Below are 20,570 nucleotides of genomic sequence, written 5' to 3'. Positions count from 1 at the left end.
CCGCCCCTCGCGTGAATCTGGAACCGTCCCCTCGAGTGAATCTGGAACCGTCCCCTCACGTGAATCTGGAACCGTCCCCTCGCGTGAATCTGGAAGTGTACACTCGCGTGAATCTGGAAGTGTACACTCGCGTGAATCTGGAAGTGTACACTCGCGTGAATCTGGAAGTGTACACTCGCGTGAATCTGGAACTGTACACTCGCGTGAATCTGGAACTGTACACTCGCGTGAATCTGGAACTGTACACTCGCATGAATCTGGAACTGTACACGCGCGTGAAACTGGAACTGTACACTCACATGAATCTGGAACTGTACACTGACATGAATCTGGAATGGTACCCTCACATGAATCTGGAACCGTACCCTCACATGAATCTAGAACTGTATACTAACATGGATCTGGAACTGTACACTCACCTGAATGTCCAACTGGACATTCAATTCAGAGAATCCCTACAGTGCAGAATGTGGCCATTTGGTCCATCAAGTCTGCACCGACCCTCTGAAAGAGCACCCTAACCAGGCTCCCACCCTATCCCTGCAACCCCGTAACCACACCAAACTTGCATATCCCTTGATACTAAGGGGCAACTTAGTATGGGAAATCCACCTAACCTGCACATTTTTGGAATGGGAGGAATCTGGAGCACCCGGAGGAAACCCACACAGACACAGGGAGAAAGTGCAAACTTCACACACACAGACAGTTACCCAATACTGGAATTGAACCTGGGTCCCTGATACTGTGAGGCAGCAGAGATAACCAATGTGTCACCATGCCATTAATCTGGAATTGTACACTCGCATGAATCTGGAAACACACACAAGCTCAAAGGTCTGGAAAATTTATCTTTAACTGAAGATAAAATAATAACATTTTGGGTATGACCAAAACTCCACTCATTATTAAAATTTTAGTTGTTGATCAATTCCCCATGCATTTTCAGCATTTCGATATTTATTTCCGATTTCTAATATTCAGAGTTCTATCCTCAGATTAGAAAGGCTTTACAAAAAGTAGTACTTTGTACAGGATGTCATTTTTCTAGAAGGGGAATTCAAATTTTGGAGCAATTATTTTTGGTTTGCTCATGTGACAATAAATGACTTTGTGACATTCAATCACTCTTCTATTCTTCTGTCATTATGAAAAGATAAATTTGTTCTTATCAATGCTAATGAAATTGAAAGAAACCAAACATCAATAGTCTATTTAAATGACCAATGAGTACTCCCTTCTGATCCTGTCGGCCCATTTTTTTTTGTGAGCATATTCAGGCTACTTTGAAGGTTACTAGTTCCATGTTCATCATTCTGAATCCATGTTTTAACCACAGGCAAGCAGTAAATCTATCTGTCAATTACTTGGTCATATGGACAGCAAAAATTTGAATTTTGATTCGCTGATCTCAGCCAACAATCATCCGATAAATCCGGACAATATTCCTGGGTTAGGGAATGGATTATCAGTGAACAGTCCAACATTCAATCACAATCCAACAACCCCAAGTAGATGTTATTTGACGACAGCGCTACAGGTAAAACTGATATGCTCCCATGGTCAAATAATTTACTGAGACTCGCTGTCAAAGATTATAGGGCGGGATTCTCTGACTCCCCGCCAGGTCAGAGAATCGCCGAAGGGGGAGTTCTGGCAGTGGCCCCCTGGCAATTCTCCGGGCCGCGTTTTCGGCCAGTCCCGCCGACATGGTACATCCCGGCGGGATCTAGCTTGGAGGGCAGCTAGTGGAATCCTTGGGGGGGGGGGGGGGCATGGTGGCCTGGCCCGCAATCGGGGCCCAACGATCTGTGGGTGGGCCTGTGCCGTGGGGACACTCTTTCCTTCCGCGCCGCCCTCTGTGTAAGTCTTCGCCATGGCCGGCGCAGAGCAGAAACCCCCTGCGCATGCATCAGAACACGCCAGCGGTTCTGCACATGTGCCATCTCGCGCCGGCCTAAGGCGGCCCTTCGCCTTCGTTTGGCGCGGCACCAACCCCGCTGGTGCTGGCCTAGCCACCGGAAGTGCGGAGGATTCCGCAACTTCCGGGCATCCCGACGCCGGTGTGGTTCGCACCGCTCTTGGCGTCGGGCTGTCCCGTCAATTGCGGGAGAATTCAGGCCCATATATGAATAGCTATTTCTGCAAGGTATGATATTGTGGCTCAGACCTCTGGAAAATTGCCCAACATGGGAGAAATATGCCCCCAAAATTTAAAAACTCCAGAACGACTTTCTCCACTCTGTCATGCATTGATTAATCGCTAAAGCCACCAAGTGGTAGAAGGTCAATGAAGATTCAGCCCCTTGAAAAATAGAGTTATTCATAGAATCAGCAGAGCAGAAGGAGGCTATTCGGCCCATCAAGCCTATACTGACCTTCAAAAGAGCATCTAACTCTTATCCCGATCCCCCTAAATCTATCCTGTAACCCCACATAAGCTTTTTGGACACTGAGGGGCAATTTAGCATGGCCAATCCACCTAACCTGAACATCTTTGGACTGTGGAAGCAAACCAGAGCACCTGGAGGAAACCCACGCAGGCAAGGGGATAATGTGCAACTTGCACACTGACAGTGCACCGAGGTCGGAATCGAGCCCGGGTGAGGCACCAGTGCTAACCACTGTGCCATATCATTAATAAAAAGAATATATCTGGACAGGGCAATTTATAGCGGATCTGATTTGCAGCTGACTAATAATGATGGATTTGTGAGTAACTAGCAATCTAACATGGTTTGTGTCCTGTTGCATTTCATAGTATAAATACTGTTCAAACTGTTCAGAAAGAAATCTAATGGCTTAGCAGGAACAGCAGAATTACTGCATGGCTTGGTTCAAGTACAACTAGAAAGGATTGCTGTGAAGATATCAAAGTCTCCTCCGCAGGACAATTCCAACTATAAATAGGAAAGCAAATCTAAACTAGAGGGGCCCATTGTGGATACGTATGTTTTAATGATAAAAGTAACAATTAGCACCTTCCACCTTTGATGACTCCACTGTTAGTCTTACATTTACCATCAGAACCATGTAGAAATGTAATAATGCTCTTTTAATATAAAAATGTAATACCCTGTTATCCTAGGACAAAAACGGATATGGTAGAATATTGTTTTAATAAAGTAAGGATTTTACAATGAATCCATTTTGGATATAGTTTTTGATAAGTTATTCAATATAAACCGGGTTTAGAGTGGAACCTTGTCACTGTGGGAGAAACTGAAAATTCTCTTGATAAGCGGTACAGGTGAGTGACCAAAGATTCTTACAGCAAGGCTTCTCAAATAAAAGGTCGGTTTATAAATGTGGACAACAGAATATCTGAGGCAAGTGGGCCACGAATGGAATATCTCAACAGTTAATTCTGTAATATTGAAGGAATCAGATTTATTAATGTGTGCACTATGTCGAAATCTATTAAACATTCTCCTCTTTCATGTACCATGTTCTAAGATAACATTGGAGACCATCAACTTGTCCATGATAATGTTTGGCAAAATAGCAGTGGTCTACCAATGCCATTTGCAGTATGGCTAACCAGGTAATTCTCCCATTCTTTATTGCCGACTGGCATATAAGAAGGATTTGCAGGCTCATACTCGACTCGCTTGACCATGTTATGAACGTACCTTCATTGGTCATCAAGTCCTGAAGTTGGACTTGAGTTTCTGGCTCAGGTGTAGGGACGTTACCACTGCGCCACAAACCTCTCATTAAACATTAGCCTTGATTATTATAATAGTCACTGGATTTTGTGACTTAAGCACTTTGCTTTTCTTTGTCTGCAGATGATCCGACAGTGCAGGAAATGAACAGAAACTTGCCATTGCAGACAGGAGAGATGATAATTATTGTGACAGTTCTTATCATGTGGGCAGGTAAGTAGTTCCCTGATCTGTCTGTCACACCTCAGTGAACTAAGTTATTTATTCATATACAGTGTGTATTTGCTTTAATTATTTAAACGAAAAATGACAGCTTCTGATATAGTTGGCAAATAGCCTTTGGGTTGAGTGGCCCTGTTGTAAATCAGTGCTTTACTGCTTCTGCTTCTCTCCCTGCCCATGGGAAACTCCATGGACTTTAAACAACATCTTCCAGCAATCAGCCAAAGATAGTATTCATCAGGTTTTTCCTAATTCCACATCCATTTGCTCTTTGATGCATTGATCTATTCTTCTATAGCTGCTAGCATGAGTAAAACTCATCAGTACAATTCAAACTGGGGAAACCCAACTTTACACTGTACTTAACAACTAGAGGAATATACTCCCAACAATGTGTGAGATCAATACTGTGCTACCCCACTATGTAATCCAGTGTGCACAGACTGCAAATACAGCTATAGTATGTGAACCCAAATATCATTCTTTTTGCACAAAGTAAGCTATTTTCCCAATTTTCTACAATGAACAAACCATGAAACAATTATGTAACTCTTTTTGAATGCACAGAAATGCAGAGACACAAAATCAATATTTTGCCTCAGTTTTCATGGTGGAGAACACTAAAACCCTCCCAATAGTAGCTTACATCCTAGAGTCTTTAAAGACGTGGCAGGAGAGATAGTGGAAGCATTGGTTATAATATTCCATAATTCCCTGGATTCTGGAAAGATTCCAGCGGATTGGAAAAAGGCTAACGTAATGCCCTGTTCAAAAAATGACAAAGACAGAAAGTAGGAACTATAGACCAGTTTGTTTAACGTCTGTCATTAGGAAATTGTTGGAATCCATTGTTAAGGAAGTAATAACGGGACATTCGGAAATAAAAATGCAATCCATCAAAGTCAGCATGGTTTTACGAAGGGTAAATTGTGTTTGATTAATGTGCTAGAATTCTTTGAAGATGTAACAAGCAAAGTTGGTAATGGGGGTCCTGTAGATGTGGTGCATCTTGGCTTCCAGAAAGCATTTGATAAGTTGCCGCACAAAAGGTTAATACGCAAGGTAAGATCCCACAGGGTTGAGGGATAATATATTAGCCTGGATAGAGGATTGGCTAACCAACAGAAAGTGACAAGTGTGGATAAATAGGCATTTTTCTGGTTGACATGTCATAGGGTTAGGTCTTCAGGCCCCAACTAATTTCAATCTGTAATAATGACTTGGATGCAGAGAAAGAATGTAGTATAGCCAGATTTGCAGCTGACTCAAAACTGGTTGGGAAAACACACTGCAATGATGAAATATTAAATTTACAATGGATATAGGATAGGTTGTGGGCCAAAATTTGGGAGATGGAATGTAACGTAGATAAGTGTGAAGTTAACCATTTTGGCTGGAGGAATAAAAAGTCAACTTATTATCTAATAGAGAGAAACTTCACAATGCTTCAGGGCAGAGAGATCTGGCTGTCCTCGTGCATGAATTGCAGAAAGTTAGTATGAAAATTTTTTTAAAAATGAAAATCGCTTATTGTCACGAGTAGGCTTCGATGAAGTTACTGTGAAAAGCCCCTAGTTGCCACATTCCGGCTCCTGTCCGGGGAGGGTGGTACAGGAATCAAACCGTGCTGCTGGCCTGCTTGGTCTGCTTTAAAAGCCAGCGTTTTAGCCCAGTGAGCTAAACCAGTATGCAGATGCAACAGGTAATAAAGAAGGAAAATGGAATTTTGGCATTCATTCCTAATGGAATAGAATATAAAAGTAGTTAAGTGTTATTGCAACTGTATAAGGCTTTTGTGAGACCACATCCGGAGTACTGTACACTTTTTGGCCCCTTATTTCATGAAGGCTTTAGTGCATTAGAGGCAGTTCAAAGAAGGTTCACTAGATTCCAGGGATGGAGGACTTGCCTATGAAGAGAGATTTTGCAGTTCAGGCCTAGACTCATTGAAGCTAATGAGAGGAGATCTAATTGAAGTATATAATATATTAATGGAGATTAACAGGGTAGATTTAGAGTGGATGTTCCCCTTGTTGGACTTCCTAGAACAAGAGGTCAAGAGGCGGCAGATTAAAACAGAAATGAAGAGGAATTACTTTACTAAAGGGGTCGTGAATCTGTGAAATTCTGTAGCCCAGAGTGCAGTAGAATCCGGAATACTAAACAAGGAGGAGGTAGATACATTTTTAATTAGTAGTGGGTTGAAGGGCTATGGGGAGTGGGCAGGAAGGTGAGTAAGAGGACGAGATATGATCAGTCATTGTATTGAATGGCGGAGTAGGCTTGAGGGGCTGAATTGCCTACTCCTGCTCCTGGTTCTGATGTTCTTCTTATATTATTATAACTATTTGTTGTCAACGATGAGATTATATAATGCAGGAAGATAATGGTTGCAATCAGAGATGAACGGAGGGACCAATTGTTGAATAAAACGACAATTGAAAACTTAATTGTTACTGTTGAAAATAATAAATTAGAGGGAAATGTTAACTTATGCTTTTCTGAAATCAGCCCAGGGTCATGAGACAAGGGGTGGAATTTAATGTCAGCGACAGATGTTGTCCCCATTGGTTGAGAACACTTTTCTCCAAGAATCTTACTGCTATTTATTTCTAATCAGACACTTACCTGGGCAGTGATATGCCTCACACACAACTCAAACCCACATAAGGTGAAAATCCCAGCACTGAGAGCTGCTGGACAATCAGAGGTCAGTATTCTGGGCAGTGCTACTGAAAACAGTGACCACTTGCTGGTACTGCAGTAGGGTCCACATTGAGAATTGCCAATGCATACCCCGATGGAGGTGAGTGTGGGCAGGAGGGAAGTCACTGAGAGGAGGTAAAACCTGGGGTGAACGCTGGGGAGAGGGGCAGAGGAGTGGGCATCAGGGGAAAGGGGGGTGGCCTCCTGAGGCAGTCATCACTCTTCCCTATGACAGATCCCTTGATTGGGCAGAGTGCCTGTGAATGACAAACCCAATCTGCACTGCTGCAGGTGCAGATCTTGGTGGAAGTAGCAAATATTGAAAAGTGATCTGTCTGGATGGCAAGTCTCTCATCCACTGCTGGTTGAAGATCAGCAGTGGTGGAATAAGGTTATTAATTAACCTGCCATTTCTCTGCCCAACTCTCCAACCTATCTAGATTTTGCTATATTCTCTGACAGTCCCTTTCACTATCTGCAACTCTACCTATCTTAGTGTCATCTACAAACTTGCTAATCAAATCATCTACAGTTTCCCCCAGATCATTTATATATATATTACAAACAACAGTGGTCCCAGCATGGAATCTCTGTGGAATATCACTAGTTACTGATCTCCATTCTGAAAACCTCCCTCCCACTGTTACTCTCTATCTCCTACTGTCAAGCCAGTTCTTTATCCATCTAGCTAGCACATCCTGATTCCCATGTGACTTTACCTTTTGTACCAGTCTGCCATGAGGGACTTTGTCAAACAAATGCCTTACTAAAGTCCATAGAGAAGACATCCACAACTTTTTCCTCAATTAATTTTGTCACCTCCTCAAAAACTCAATCAAGTTGTTAAGACATGAGCTTCCCTGCACAAATCCACGTTGCCTATCACTAACAAGTCCATTCACTTCCAAATGTGAATAAATACTGTCGCTCGGTATCTTCTTCAACAGCTTCCCCACCACTGACGTCAGGCTCACAGGCTTATAATTAGCTGGATTATCCCTGCTTCCCTTCTTAAACAAAGGGTCAACATTGACTATTCACCAGTACTCTGTTGCCCAAGTGCTGGAAAATGAGATTAGAATAGATAGGTGCTTGAAGGCCGTTGCAGACATGATGTACCAAAGGGCCTCTTTCTGTGCTGTAAAACTCTATAACTCTATGTCATCAAGTCTGGTGACCTATCATCTCTACATTGGTACCGGTGAAGCTAAATCTTGATTTTAGTATTCTCATTCCTGTTTCAAATCCCTCCATTACGTTGCCCCTCCCTATATTTATAATTTCCTTGAGTTCCACAGTCCTCTGTGATATCTTGGTTTATCTGGTTCTGGTCTCTTTAGCATCTCCAATTTTAATAGTTTCAGCATTGGTAACTTTGCCTTTAGTTGCTTTGGCATTAAGACCTGAAATTACCTCCCTTCACCTCTCCCCTCTCTACCTCCTTCTTCCTTTACGACATTCTTTAAAACCTGCCTCTTTGACCAAACTTTTGGTCACCTGATCTATTGCCTTCTGTGGTTCGGTGTCATATTTTGTTCCTCTGAAGTGCCTTGACATGTTTTATTACAACAAAAGCACTACATATCTAGAAATTGATTTGTTGTAATTCTTTTGGATGCTCTCAATATTAGCAACCCCACCAATGAAGCACTCCAAGTGAAATAGAAGGGTTTGGGACACCCATTCTATTTTGCTTACAAGGTCCACACTTGTATGGGAGCTGAGGAAATCCCAAACCAGTTTGGAGGAAAGAAATAATTGCATTTAAATAGCAAGGGGGTTAAATGGGCTGGTTAAAAGATCTTGTGTATTGGCACATTTTCAAAGCCTGAAGGCAGATGTTATTTTTCTGCAGGGGACACTTGAGATACAGGGTAGCACAGTGGTTAGCACTGTTGCTTCACAGTGCCAGGGTCCCAGGTTTGATTCCCGGCTTGGGTCACTGTCTGTGCGGAGTCTGCATGGGTTTACTCCCACAAGTCCCGAGAGACGTGCTGTTAGGAAGTGAATGGACTTGCCAGTGGAAACAACCTGCCCACATCTATCCTATCTATTCCCTTCATAATTTTATATGTTTCTATAGATCCCCCCCCCCCCCCCCCCCATCCTTCTAAATTCCAACGAGTACAGTCCCAGTCGACTCAACCTTTCCTCGTAATCCAACCCCTTCAGCTCTGGGATTAACCTAGTTAATCTCCTCTGCACACCCTCCAGTGCCAGTATGTCCTTTCTCAAGTAAGGAGACCAAAACTGAACACAATATTCCAGGTGTGGCCTCACTAACACCTTATACAATTGCAGCATAACCTTCCTAGTCTTAAACTCCATCCCTCTAGCAATGCAGGACAAAATTCCATTTGCCTTCTTAACACTGCAATGAGTTACTGTGAAAAGCCCCTAGTAGCCACATTCCGGCACCTGTTCGGGTATACACAGGGAGAATTCAGAATGTCCAAGTAACCTAACAGCACGTCTTCCTGGGAGGAAACCGGAGACCCAGAGGAAACCCATGCAGACAGGGGGAGAATGTGCAGACTTCGCACAGATAGTGACCCAAGCTGGGAATCGAACCTGGGACTCTGGCGCTGTGAAGCGTCAGTGCTAACCACTGTGCTACCGTGCCACTCATAACAGTGGATCCAGCACTGATCTTTGAGGCACACTGCTGTTCATAGGCCTCCAGTTTGAAAAACAACACTCTACAACCACCCTTTGTCTTCTGTCATCAAGCCAATTTTGGATCCAATTGGCTACCTCACCCTGGATCCCGTGTGATTTAACCTTATGCAAAAAACTACCATGCTTTACAGCCTTTTGTTTCTGTCCCCACTTTAACTCCCTCTGACTGCCTGCATTGGTTCCCATCCCCCGTTACATTAATTTATAGCTTTCTGATGTTCCTAATAGCTTTTTTTTCCACATTGTGCTTCATCTTCCTGGTTTTCTATTTTAATTCTCCTGAAAGACTTACCTCCAGAAAGGCATGGCTAAAGTCCATGTAGACAACGTCTAAGGCCTTGCTAAAGTCCATGTAGACAACGTCGACTACACTGCCCTCATCTACCTTCTTGCTTACCCCTTGAAAAAGCTCAATCAAATCTGAGAGACATGATTTTCCACTCACAAAGCCATGCTGACTTTCCCTAATTTCCCTTGCTTCTCTAAATGCCTGGAGATCCTGTCTCTCAGAATAACTTCTAACAACTTACCCACCACAAACATTAGGCTCACCGGTCTGTCGTTCCCAGCCTTTTCCTGTGGCTCCTCTTAAACAAAGGCACAACATTTGCTACCCTCCAATCTCCAGGCACCTCATTTGCGGCTGTCGACGATTCAAATATCTCTGCTAGGAGCCCTGCAATTTCCTCCCTAGCCTCCCACAATGTCCTGGGGTACATTTCATCAGGTCCCGGTGTTTTATCTACCTTGATGCACTTTAAGATTTCCAGCACCTCCTTTGTTGTAATATGTACCCATCTCAAGACATCTCTATTTATTTCTCCACATTCCTTAACATTCATGCCTTTCTCAATAGTAAATACCCATGAGAAATATTCGTTTAGGATCTCACCCATCTCTGTGGATCTGCACATAGATGACCTTCTAGATCCATAAGAGGCCCGACCCTCTCCCTCATTACTCTTTTGCCCTTTATGTATTTGTAGAAGCTCTTTGGATTCTCCTTTACCTTATCTGCCAAAGTAATCTCATGTCCCCTTTTTGCCCCCCTGATTTCTCTCTTAACGTACTCTGACAACATTGATACACGTCAAGGGATCCACTTGATCCCACTCCTATGCTTGTCGTTTGTCTCTTTCTTTTTGACCAGGCCCTCAATATTCTGAGTCATCCAGGGTTCCCTATATCTACAAGCCTTGCCCTTCACTCTAAAATGCATGTGCTTACCCTGAACCCTGGTTAAGCCTCCCACTTACCAGCCATTCCTTTGCCGGCCAACAGACTCCCCCAATCAACTTTTGAAAGTTCCTGTCTAATACCATCAAAATTGGCCTTGCCCCAATTTAGAATTTTTACTTTTGGGCCAGACCTATCATTCTCCATAGCTACCTTAAAACTAATGGAATTATGGTCACTGGTTCCAAAGTAATCCCTCTCTGTCACCTGCCCTTCCTTATTTCCTAAGACGAGGTCATGTTTTGCCCCCTTTCTAGTCAGACCATCCACATACTGAATGAGAAATTCCTCCTGAATACAGTCAACAAATTTCTCTCCATCCAGGCCTCTAATGCTATGGCTGTCTTAGTCAATGTTGGGAAAGTTAAAGTCCCCAACTATTACCACCCTGTTTTTCTTGCAGCTATCTGTAATCTTCTTACATATTTTCTCCTCAATTTCCCGCTGACTATTTGGGGCCTGTAGGACAATCCTATCAATATGATCTCTTCTTTCTTATTTTTCAGTTCTACTCTCATAGACTCAGCGAGCGAACCCTCGGATATATCCCCTCTCAGTCCTGCCATGATATTCGCCGTAATCAAAAATGCAACTCCCCCTCCTCTCTTACCTCCTGTTCTATCTTTCCTATAGCATCTGCACCCCGGAACATTGAGATGCCAGTCCTGCCCCTCCCTTAGCCATGTTTCAGTGATAGCTATAATATCCTAGTTCCATGTACCCACCCATGCCCTGAGTTCATCTGCCTTGCCCGTCAAGCCTCCTGCATTGAAATAAATGCAGTTTAATCGAGACTTCCCTTGCTCTCTGCCCTACTTTCTCAGTCTACCTGTCCAGTCATGTTTTGTGCACTCTTTTTATTTATCTTAGCCTTACTGGATCCATTCACTGAGTTCCCCACAGACTGTGTATTGTGTCCCTTTTTGATTTTTGACTTTGGTTTTTCTGCCTTTCACTTTTTCCCATTACTGCCTTTTGTTTCTGTCCCCACTTTAATTCCCTCTGACTTCCTGCATCGGTTCTCATCCCCCTGCCACATTAATTTATAGCTTTCTGATGTTTCTGATAGCTTTCTTTCCCCACATTACGCTTCACATTCTTGGTTTTCTATTTTAATTCTCCTGAAAGACTTTCTGAATTTAATTCTCAAATTAGCCTCTGTTCTGTTCATATTCTTCATAGACATCCAAGAGAAAAGGTTGCATGTGTGAATCAAGAAAGGGTGAGATGATATGGAATACTACACAAAAGATGTACACTCTGGGTACACAGCACAGATAACTGAAAGTGAACTACGGCAATTATCACGCAAATTCTGTGAGAGGCAGCAATTATCAATCACTGAATGCACTCGGGTTTGGTATCCCCTCTTTGTACAGCCAGAAGAACTGTGGATGACTTGATGGTAATGACTTACATTTTTGTCCTGAGTAGTATTACCATCATGCAAACCTCTCAAATGATCTTCAATCTCATCTGTTTTACTGCAATTGCTTTGTTTCAAAGTTTGATAGTCTAACTTCTGGATGACAGCGCACTTCATTCAAGGTGACAGGGTGCAGGCCTCCAATGGCACAGCACAATTGAACATAACTTGTTCCAGCTTGTCTTTGAATCATCTCTAATAGTTAGCTCTCATATATTTTCATTCTTAGCGCTCACCATAAAAGATCTTATTTCAGAGACAGCTCTTATCTGTTCTCACTGTACAACTGATCCAGCACAACTGGGACAACAGCCTGAACTTCAAATGATGGGGCAACATGTTCAGCATTGAAGTTACGATAGAATCTGAAAGCCCCAGAGTTGAAGTGCGGATGTAAAGTATATGTAACCTGCCAACTTCTTACATAACATTCTCTGTTGCAAGTCCAACACTCACTGCTACATAATTTATTGATAGCATTGCTATCAAGCTTGGTCTGCATTCTTACACAATGCTGATTAAACAATTGCTTCCGACGCTACTAGTCAGGCACTGTCCCAGTAGATGAATTGCTTGACCACATTCAATTGTGTTAATGCTAGAAATACAACTCGGACAGGAGCGATGGATGCACAAACTTGGGTTTTCTTGAAACTGATTGTTGGCCCAGTGGCTGTAGCACTGTACTAAGTAATGAGATGCAGCTCTTTCATTGTGTGTGTACTGAGAATGAGTTATTGACAAATTTGTCCCTCTTTTCCTTTGGTGCACACACAAAGTCAGTGATAGAATTGAATGGCTCATAATTTCCTGGTTCCCAGCATCGCATTTGGGGAGTACTCCAATAATGAGCTGGGAATCCCTCTAGGAAGTTCCCACGTAAGGGTTTACCGGGCAATTGTCTGGAAGTACTAACTTACCCTAGACAATTGCACTGTGCTGGGAACCATCCAACTGAAGCAATTTAAATCGCTACGGTCAGAAGGTCCTGCCAGTTTTAACTTGATACTCAATGTTAGAAGGAGAAAAAGCACTTCTAACTGCAGAGCAACTATTTTATACACTGGGCCCAGCCACCCACGGGACAACCTCCACAATCACGACCCCCACAGTCGACTCTCACACCACCCCATCTCAGACATCCCGAATGCCCAACGGTGTCACTGCCGTCGCTATCTTTAAATCTTCAGCATTTGTGTTACCATGTTGTGTTTGGTCCTTTGTACTTCATGAAGCAACTCACCAAACACTTCGACTTGTCCAAACCAGAATATTTTATTGAGTCTTGTGTGGTAATATAGCAATCTGATACAGAGCACGTTATCATGGAGTCTGCTAAGTGCTCCTCTGGAACTTACACCTCGCCCTGACCATTCACATGTACATCTTATCACCTTCTCAATCTTCTTCTGAAGATGATGGATGTGTTTCCCTTTAGATCCGAATCACAGGTCACATGACCATGGCCTAGCGACAGCATGGTGTGTCTGTACTGCCACCTGCTGGTTGGAGATCATATACCATCCAACAATATAACCCATCGACATATCACTACATCCCCCTTCCTCACAAAACATTGAGATAATTCTTTCTTACAGGTAATATTAAACATGGCACTTTATATATTCATTATATGTAGCTGGTACAGTGAGCAAGTTTTACTAAAGTGTACATTTAAATGCTGTGCCAGACAAGTGTCCGTTTCTGTGATGCAGATCTTATCTTTCAGGTTGTTGCCCACCTTGTCAGAGACTGATTTACTTGCCAGCGTCTTGCTTCTCTTACGCTTCGTCCTGTGTCTTTGACTGCACGGCCATGCCACCCTGTTCCTTGTGCTGACCTCATGACGTGGCTTTTAAAGCAGACCAAGCAGCGCGGTTCGATTCCCGTACCAGCCTCCCCGAACAGGCGCCGGAATGTGGCGACTAGGGGCTTTTCACAGTAACTTCATTGAAGCCTACTCGTGACAATAAGCAATTTTCATTTCATTTCATTTCATATTTGTGTTACCTGTTGCTTTCTCTTCCGTTTTCTTGCATGCTGTTGCTCGCTACTTGCAACTGTTTTCATTGCTGGTTGGCTGGTGGGATGAAGCGGTTCTCCCAGCCTTCTTCTCTTTTTTTTTCTTGATTTTTAGGACACGATGATGTATTTTGGTGTGTCTCTTAGTTTTAGTTGTTTTCTTTGTAGCAGCCTCTGGCATGGCTCTTGTAGTCGTTGTGCGATGAGTTGTTTGCAGAGGTTTAGGCATGGCATCATCTCTGGGTGGTGTGACCACGCCCACTTTTGCATCAACATGCTGGATCACCTTGGTTTCTAGTGCCAGCATGAAGGATGGATCTGGGGTTTGTGGTTTCATCTCTTCTTGGCGTGCTAGAGCATCGGTGACTACCTCGTCATCACTGCAGATGACTATAGTTTCTGGCTGAGCTGATCCAAGCACTGGGTCTTCTTGATCAAACGCGCAAATGAAAATGAAAAATGAAAATCGCTTATTGTCACGAGTAGGCTTCAATGAAGTTACTGTGAAAAGCTCCTAGTCGCCACATTCCAGCGCCTGTCCGGGGAGGCTGGTACGGGAATTGAACCATGCTGCTGGCCTGCTTAATCTGCTTTAAAAGCCAGCGATTTAGCTCAGTGTTCTCCTGTCATGCCATTGAGCCGGTACATGTTCTTAAAGACTGTTAACCAGAATTGCGGAATGCTCACCAGCAGTTTCGTCCCCTTGCCTGGTTTGTCATCCTCCACTAGGATTGCTTCTAAATTCTCAAACACCATGCACACCATAATGCCTGTAGTGATTCACTGTGCTCAGATGACCAGCTATCTTCTAGGATATTTAGCCGCTCAACTAGATTCAGGGATTCATGCGATTTTATTCCAAGTGAGTCCACCTCCATGTCTACAATGTGAAAGAGTATTGTGTGCTTCATGCCTGCCACTGAGAGTACTAGTGTGCAAACAACAAAGCTCTCCAGAGTTCTGGTTCCGAAATCTATCATCAGCCCTTAACGATCAGCAAAGTCCCGCTGCATGTTAAGCTTTTGCAAAGCATATCGACTCACGAGGTTGGCTGTCGCTTTAGGGTCAAAGTCAGAACGAACGAAAGCATCATTGAGAATTACCTTCAATTTGAGGTTTTCAGAGCGTTTTGTACTTTATTTCGATTTTGCTTTCATCTTTGTTTCTGAGAGCTGTCTGGTTTCTCGCTGCCATGAGAACGATGAAAAACTGTTCTTCCGTGTTTATCTCATCCACTGCATGCACCACTCATGCATGGTCCATGGTGGAATGCGCAAAATATTGTTTTGCAAAGGGTCCAACATGGCCACCCTGGAACAAACTTTTCCGTAGGCCAGACATTTCCATGGGGCATGTCGAGTGCCACATTTTTTGCACAAGATGGCAGAGGCGGCTACTGTCGGGCTCTTAAACTGGCCCCCCGCACTGAGACCACATTTCTTCATGACGTGCGTCACATCACTAATGGCGCTGGCATCTTCCATGTTGGTGCTCAAATCTTTTGAGCAGAGTGCGCCTATCTTTGTGTAGCAATCTCGCTCGCCTGGCAAATCTTCACTGCCATTTCTCGCACCAAGTTTTCCTCTTACAATAATATCGGCAGAAGCTTATCATCAAGTAAAGCAAAATCAATTTGGTCGTGAATTACTGTCAAATGATTAGCCAGGTCTCTGAGTACACATCCGGAATATATAGCGCTCAAACGTTTTATTCTTCTTCGGGGACAATGCATATCAAAGTGCTTCATCACTTGATAAAATGTCTTGTGATCTTCCTCATTATTAAACACAAGCAAATTGCACAGTTCGAGCGCTTGTGGATTAGCAGCAATGCGAATCGCCTTTCATCAGGCTGGGCCTGTAGGCCCACGGCCACAACATAAAGTTCGAATTGCTGTTTGAACAACCACCAGTTCTCACCTACTTACCGGCCATCTGAGGCTGGTGGGGGCCCTTGGTCCACCCATTTCGAGCTGCAACATTTTCTTACGCATTGGGTTGCCTCAGGCTGTAGTTCACCAGACCGGTCTTCAGCCCGAATGCCCAACGGTGTCACTGCCGTCGCTATCTTTAAATCTTCAGCATTTGTGTTATCATGTTGTGTTTGGTCCTTTGTACTTCACGAAGGAACTCACCGAACACTTCGACTTGTCCAAACCAGAATTTTTTATTGAGTCTCGCGTGGTAAGATAGCAATCTGATACAGAGCACGTTATCATGCAGTCTGCTAACTACTCCTCTGGAACTTGCACCTAGCACTGACCATTCACATGTATGTCTTATTACCCTCTCACTTCTGAAGATGGCGGATGTGTCTCCCTTTATATCCGAGTCACAGATCACATGACCTTGGTCTAGAGGCCGCATGGTGTGACTGTATCACCACCTGCTGGTTGGAGGTTGAACACCATCCAACTATGATATCGCCCATAGGCATATCACCACAGATCTGACCCAACCCGACCTTCCCCCCCCCGCCCCCCACTGCACCCCATCCAACCCCCCCTTCCCATCCGATCCTCCCCCCACCTCCCCCAACCAGTCTGACCTGCCCTCCCAGGCCAACCTGACCAGCTCATTCCGGTCTGATACCCCCTCCCAATCTGCTCCTATCTGCCTCAGCCTGAGGAAGGAATGTTGGGCAAGACAGGGGCTTTGGTAATTGCAGTGTGGCTAAATTCATTCAGAGGGGAAATCCACCAAAGATTGTCACTCTAAGGAAATTATGGGGCATTAAACATCTCCAATCTTTGGCAATGCTGTTAATGGCTGGTCAACAGTTAATGCATAAACAATTTTAGTAAGTAATTTGTCCTACATCAAAGGAACATTCCATGCACACCATTGAACACACATTGTCATCAAAATTGAAAGTGAGCTGTCCACTAAGGCAGCAATAATTCAGACATTTAAAGTATGGAGAGGACTTTTTTTAATGCTGGAAATGAAAGGGTGATTGACTGCCTAAATTGCACAACCTGTTATCTGTACTGCCTTAACTGATTTCATCCACCTTGGGATTATTACTGCATTTTAGAGGGAAAGCATTGATCAGATTTTCTGTTGTTGGTTGTTGTTATGTTTGTCTTCTTTGCTGAAAGTTTCTGCACATACTTGTTTTAAACTCAGAGCCAAAAATGTGGAAAGTACAGGCTGTAATCAGCAAGAATTTGTGGCTTAGCTCAACAAAAGCCTTTTAAAACAAGCTGTCAAGTTGATAAAACATGATCCTTTTATGCTTCAAGTGTATTTTGGATTTCTGAATCAGTTTCCACCCTTTATGTAGATGCTTTTACTCAAAATGAGGATCACGCAATGTAATTAGGACATAGTCACCTGGTCCAAGATACTACAAATTGGTAAACATGTCTATTTAGTGCACTTAATAGGCCTGTCTGGACATAATTTGCCAGGAGGTTCTCTTGGGTTCATTAGAAGCTGTCCCCAAACATTGTGGTAAAGAACAAAGAGCTGGCTCCTTTTCCTGTCAAGTAGATGACATAGCTGTTACTCTGAAAATGCATAATTTATACTGTCAACTTCTATTAGATGAAGCATTGTTGTGAACCAGCTGTCTGACAGATCACGTGTTAGTACATAAATACCCAACATATGATGCTGCTATTACTACCTGTCACCGAGGCATGCCTTTTCTAAATTATTTTCACTGTGAATCATGAACTGCAAGCTGTGATTTTCATTTTTACTAATTGTTATTAATTAAGTGCAAGAGCCACTTCTTTCCCCATGGTGTTGCCTCACTTATTACACAAAAGATCACAATGCTTTGAAACAACCATCTTAATATCAAATGTGGAATATTACCTTGATTGGAAATTTCCACAAATTTATAACAAATCTGGGCCAGATTTTTGCAGAGCCCGGCGAACTTTTACAAATGGCAGGCGGGAAGCCATTGCAGAAGTCCCACTCCTTATCTGACAGATCACATTCTTGCTAGCAGCGGCGCATGGGTGGGATGTGATTCAGACAGGTGGGAAAGCCAAACTCTACAGGGCAATTTGAAATTACGGCTGAAGTCAAATGGACCCCATTGTGGGAGTTCCAAGTGCCTTAACCCACAGTGCAGGAGATGCATATTTATGGAGTAGACACAAACACTCTTAAAGGGTGGATAAGATCTGTTTAAGTTTCATGATCTGAAATTAATTAAATCACCAGCCCTTTAAATATGAAACAAAAAACAGACTGACACTATCCGTTAGAATTTTTAAAAAACAGGGTGGATTCTCCATTGTCTTGATACCGGTATTGGGGTTCCTGATTGGGTGAAAAATAAAGTGTGGCGCCAAAGCCTGTTGCAATGCTCCAATTCCCTGCCGGTGGCGTCAGCATGCAACCCGCACCACACCAGCGGGCATCCATTTCTATTTGATTAATGGGCTGGAAGCACAAATCTCCAACCCCACCCTCGTTATGCACCAACCTCCATAGCGGAAGATCCACCGGGCTGCTTTGCTGCAAGTTTGCCCAGGAAGAAGTCTCACAACACCTGGTTAAAGCCCAACAGGTTCATTTGAAATCAGAAGCTTTTGGAGCACAGCTCCTTCCTCAGGTGAATGAAGGAGCAGCGCTCCAAAAGCTTATGATTTTAAATAAACCTGTTGAACTTTATCCTGTTGTTGTGAGACTTCTTACTGTGCCCACCCCAGTCCAGCGCTGTTATCGCCACATCATGTTTGCTCAAGCATGGCCCTGACGCAGTGGACCCCATGGTGTATCACGAGGATCAGTGCATAACTGATGTGCTCCTCTGCCAAAGTCCATCAGAAGCCCCCCCCCCCCCCCCTCCACCCACAATGCAAATCCCGTGCCCCAATGACAAGGAGGGGCATCCTCCCCCCTCGCAGGCAGCGTGACCAGGAGACTGCAAACCTTTTCTGCTAAATTCCGCCAGTTAACTCTGTTTCTCTTTCCATAGATGCTGCCAGACCTGCTGAGTTTTTCCTTCACTTTTTTCTTTTAATTAGCTGGAAATTATTGTTGGTCGCATTGCTTACACAAATTGTCTATTTCAGGCTCTTTTAAGAAGTATGTTTGTAACTATCTGCAGCAGGTGCCATGAACACTACAATTTTCTCCAGCGCACAGCAATCAAACAGTAGTCTTTGAAAGATAAGTTTATAATTTGTTGGTTATATTAATGTGAAATTAGAAGGAGCTGGAGTACTGCCCCTGACTCCACATTGAAACTGCTGGCCACCTGTCTTCACAATTGACTCCGGATGCTCATCCCCAATCCAGATTCTTCTAAGCTACTCGGGCCGTATCCAAGGCAACTAAATTCACTCTCTCTCTATATCCATAACTCCCTAGTATTTTCTTAATGAGATGGATAATCAGTTGCTACTATTCTTATTAAGTGCGTACATTACCCTAGAATCACTTTGGATTTAGGTGCAATCCAGCTTGTAGAATCTTTCAATAAACAAATAGATCATCGACAGAAAACCTAAGTGTTCTGTCACACCATATTAATGTAAAAACTTACCAGTCTTCACCCAAAATAGTCCAGTTAAAAATCTTACCACTTTACTGTAAAATAGGAATTCTTTCTTGCATTCCCTGGGAGATTTTATTCTACTTCCCACTTAAGGATGCTGCTTTCCTTTTAGGCTCAAATTATTAATGATCTTCCTGTTTTCACTAGCCCTGTGCTTCCAAATGTGTCCAGCCTCCAGTCTATTTGTTTATTCTAATGAGTGATCTCAAAGAAGATGGCCTGTTTTCCCTGGACATCTAGTTACATTCATGTCTGGTGAACTCTGCTGTCCAATTTTTCCAGGGTCGGCATCCCACCCATGAAATTCCATTCCATGCTAACTGGTCCTATATCTGTGGATAATGTCACCCAGGAATTCATGCAAATAGAATTCAGGTAGAATAGTGGGTGGAGGTCAAAGATAGATCCTTTGGATAGTCTGAAGGTGTAGGGTGGGGATTGAAATGCTTTGGCTGTATTTTGATCAATAAGAGTGGAATCAAACGTGAGATGTTGGAAAATGAAGGACAGGCTATAGAGGAGGACACTGTTGTCGACCATGCTGAAGACAGTGAGAGGTTGGTCTCACACCATAAAAGAGTTGTTGCTGGGTTTACTACAGCTGTGGATCAGTGCAAATCAATATTTTAAAATGCTGAGATCGTAAATTGTGATTAAGCTCAGTGAAAGGTGCAATTAGCTATATAACTGCAGGGAGGCAAGTTAGCACAATCGTTAGCACAGCTGCCTCACATCGCCAGGGACCCGGGTTCAATTCTGGCTTTTTGTAACAATGTGGAGTTTAAATGTTCTCCCTATATCTATGTGGTTTCCTCTGGGTGCACTGGTTTCGCCCCACAGTCCAAAGATGTGCAGATTAAGTGTGATTACAGGGATATAGCGGGGGAGTGGGTCTAGGTAGGGTGCTCTTTCAGAGGGTTGGTGCAGACTCATGGGTCGAATGGCCTCCTTCTGCACTGTAAGAATTCAATAGAGCTATGGGTTAAACTTTGCTCGATCAATAGCGAATGACATACTACGCAAGTCTGTTTGGGACTGGCAACTGAGGCGTAAGTACACCCTTGGAGAACAGCATCCCCAGGCATGCA

The 20,570-nt window shown here is 43.5% G+C and overlaps 1 protein-coding gene across 2 annotated transcripts in view; it reads left to right on the top strand.

Annotated features, from left to right (window-relative positions):
- Positions 1-20,570, top strand: part of fndc4a (fibronectin type III domain containing 4a) — a 249,795-nt gene that overhangs the window by 201,333 nt on the left and 27,892 nt on the right. The window contains exons 4-5 of one of the 2 annotated variants that reach the window (XM_038799949.1): positions 3,792-3,881; positions 18,998-19,061. In XM_038799949.1, coding sequence (XP_038655877.1) covers positions 3,792-3,881; positions 18,998-19,044 — 137 coding nt within the window. In that variant the 3' untranslated portion in view covers positions 19,045-19,061. Of the gene's footprint in view, positions 1-3,791; positions 3,882-18,997; positions 19,062-20,570 lie in introns of those variants that run through there. The other variant, XM_038799948.1, reaches the window with a different exon arrangement.

Source organism: Scyliorhinus canicula, chromosome 6, assembly GCF_902713615.1.
Source record: "Scyliorhinus canicula chromosome 6, sScyCan1.1, whole genome shotgun sequence".
In the NCBI taxonomy this organism is placed as follows: domain Eukaryota; kingdom Metazoa; phylum Chordata; class Chondrichthyes; order Carcharhiniformes; family Scyliorhinidae; genus Scyliorhinus; species Scyliorhinus canicula.
This window is presented reverse-complemented; position numbering and strand designations above follow the sequence as displayed.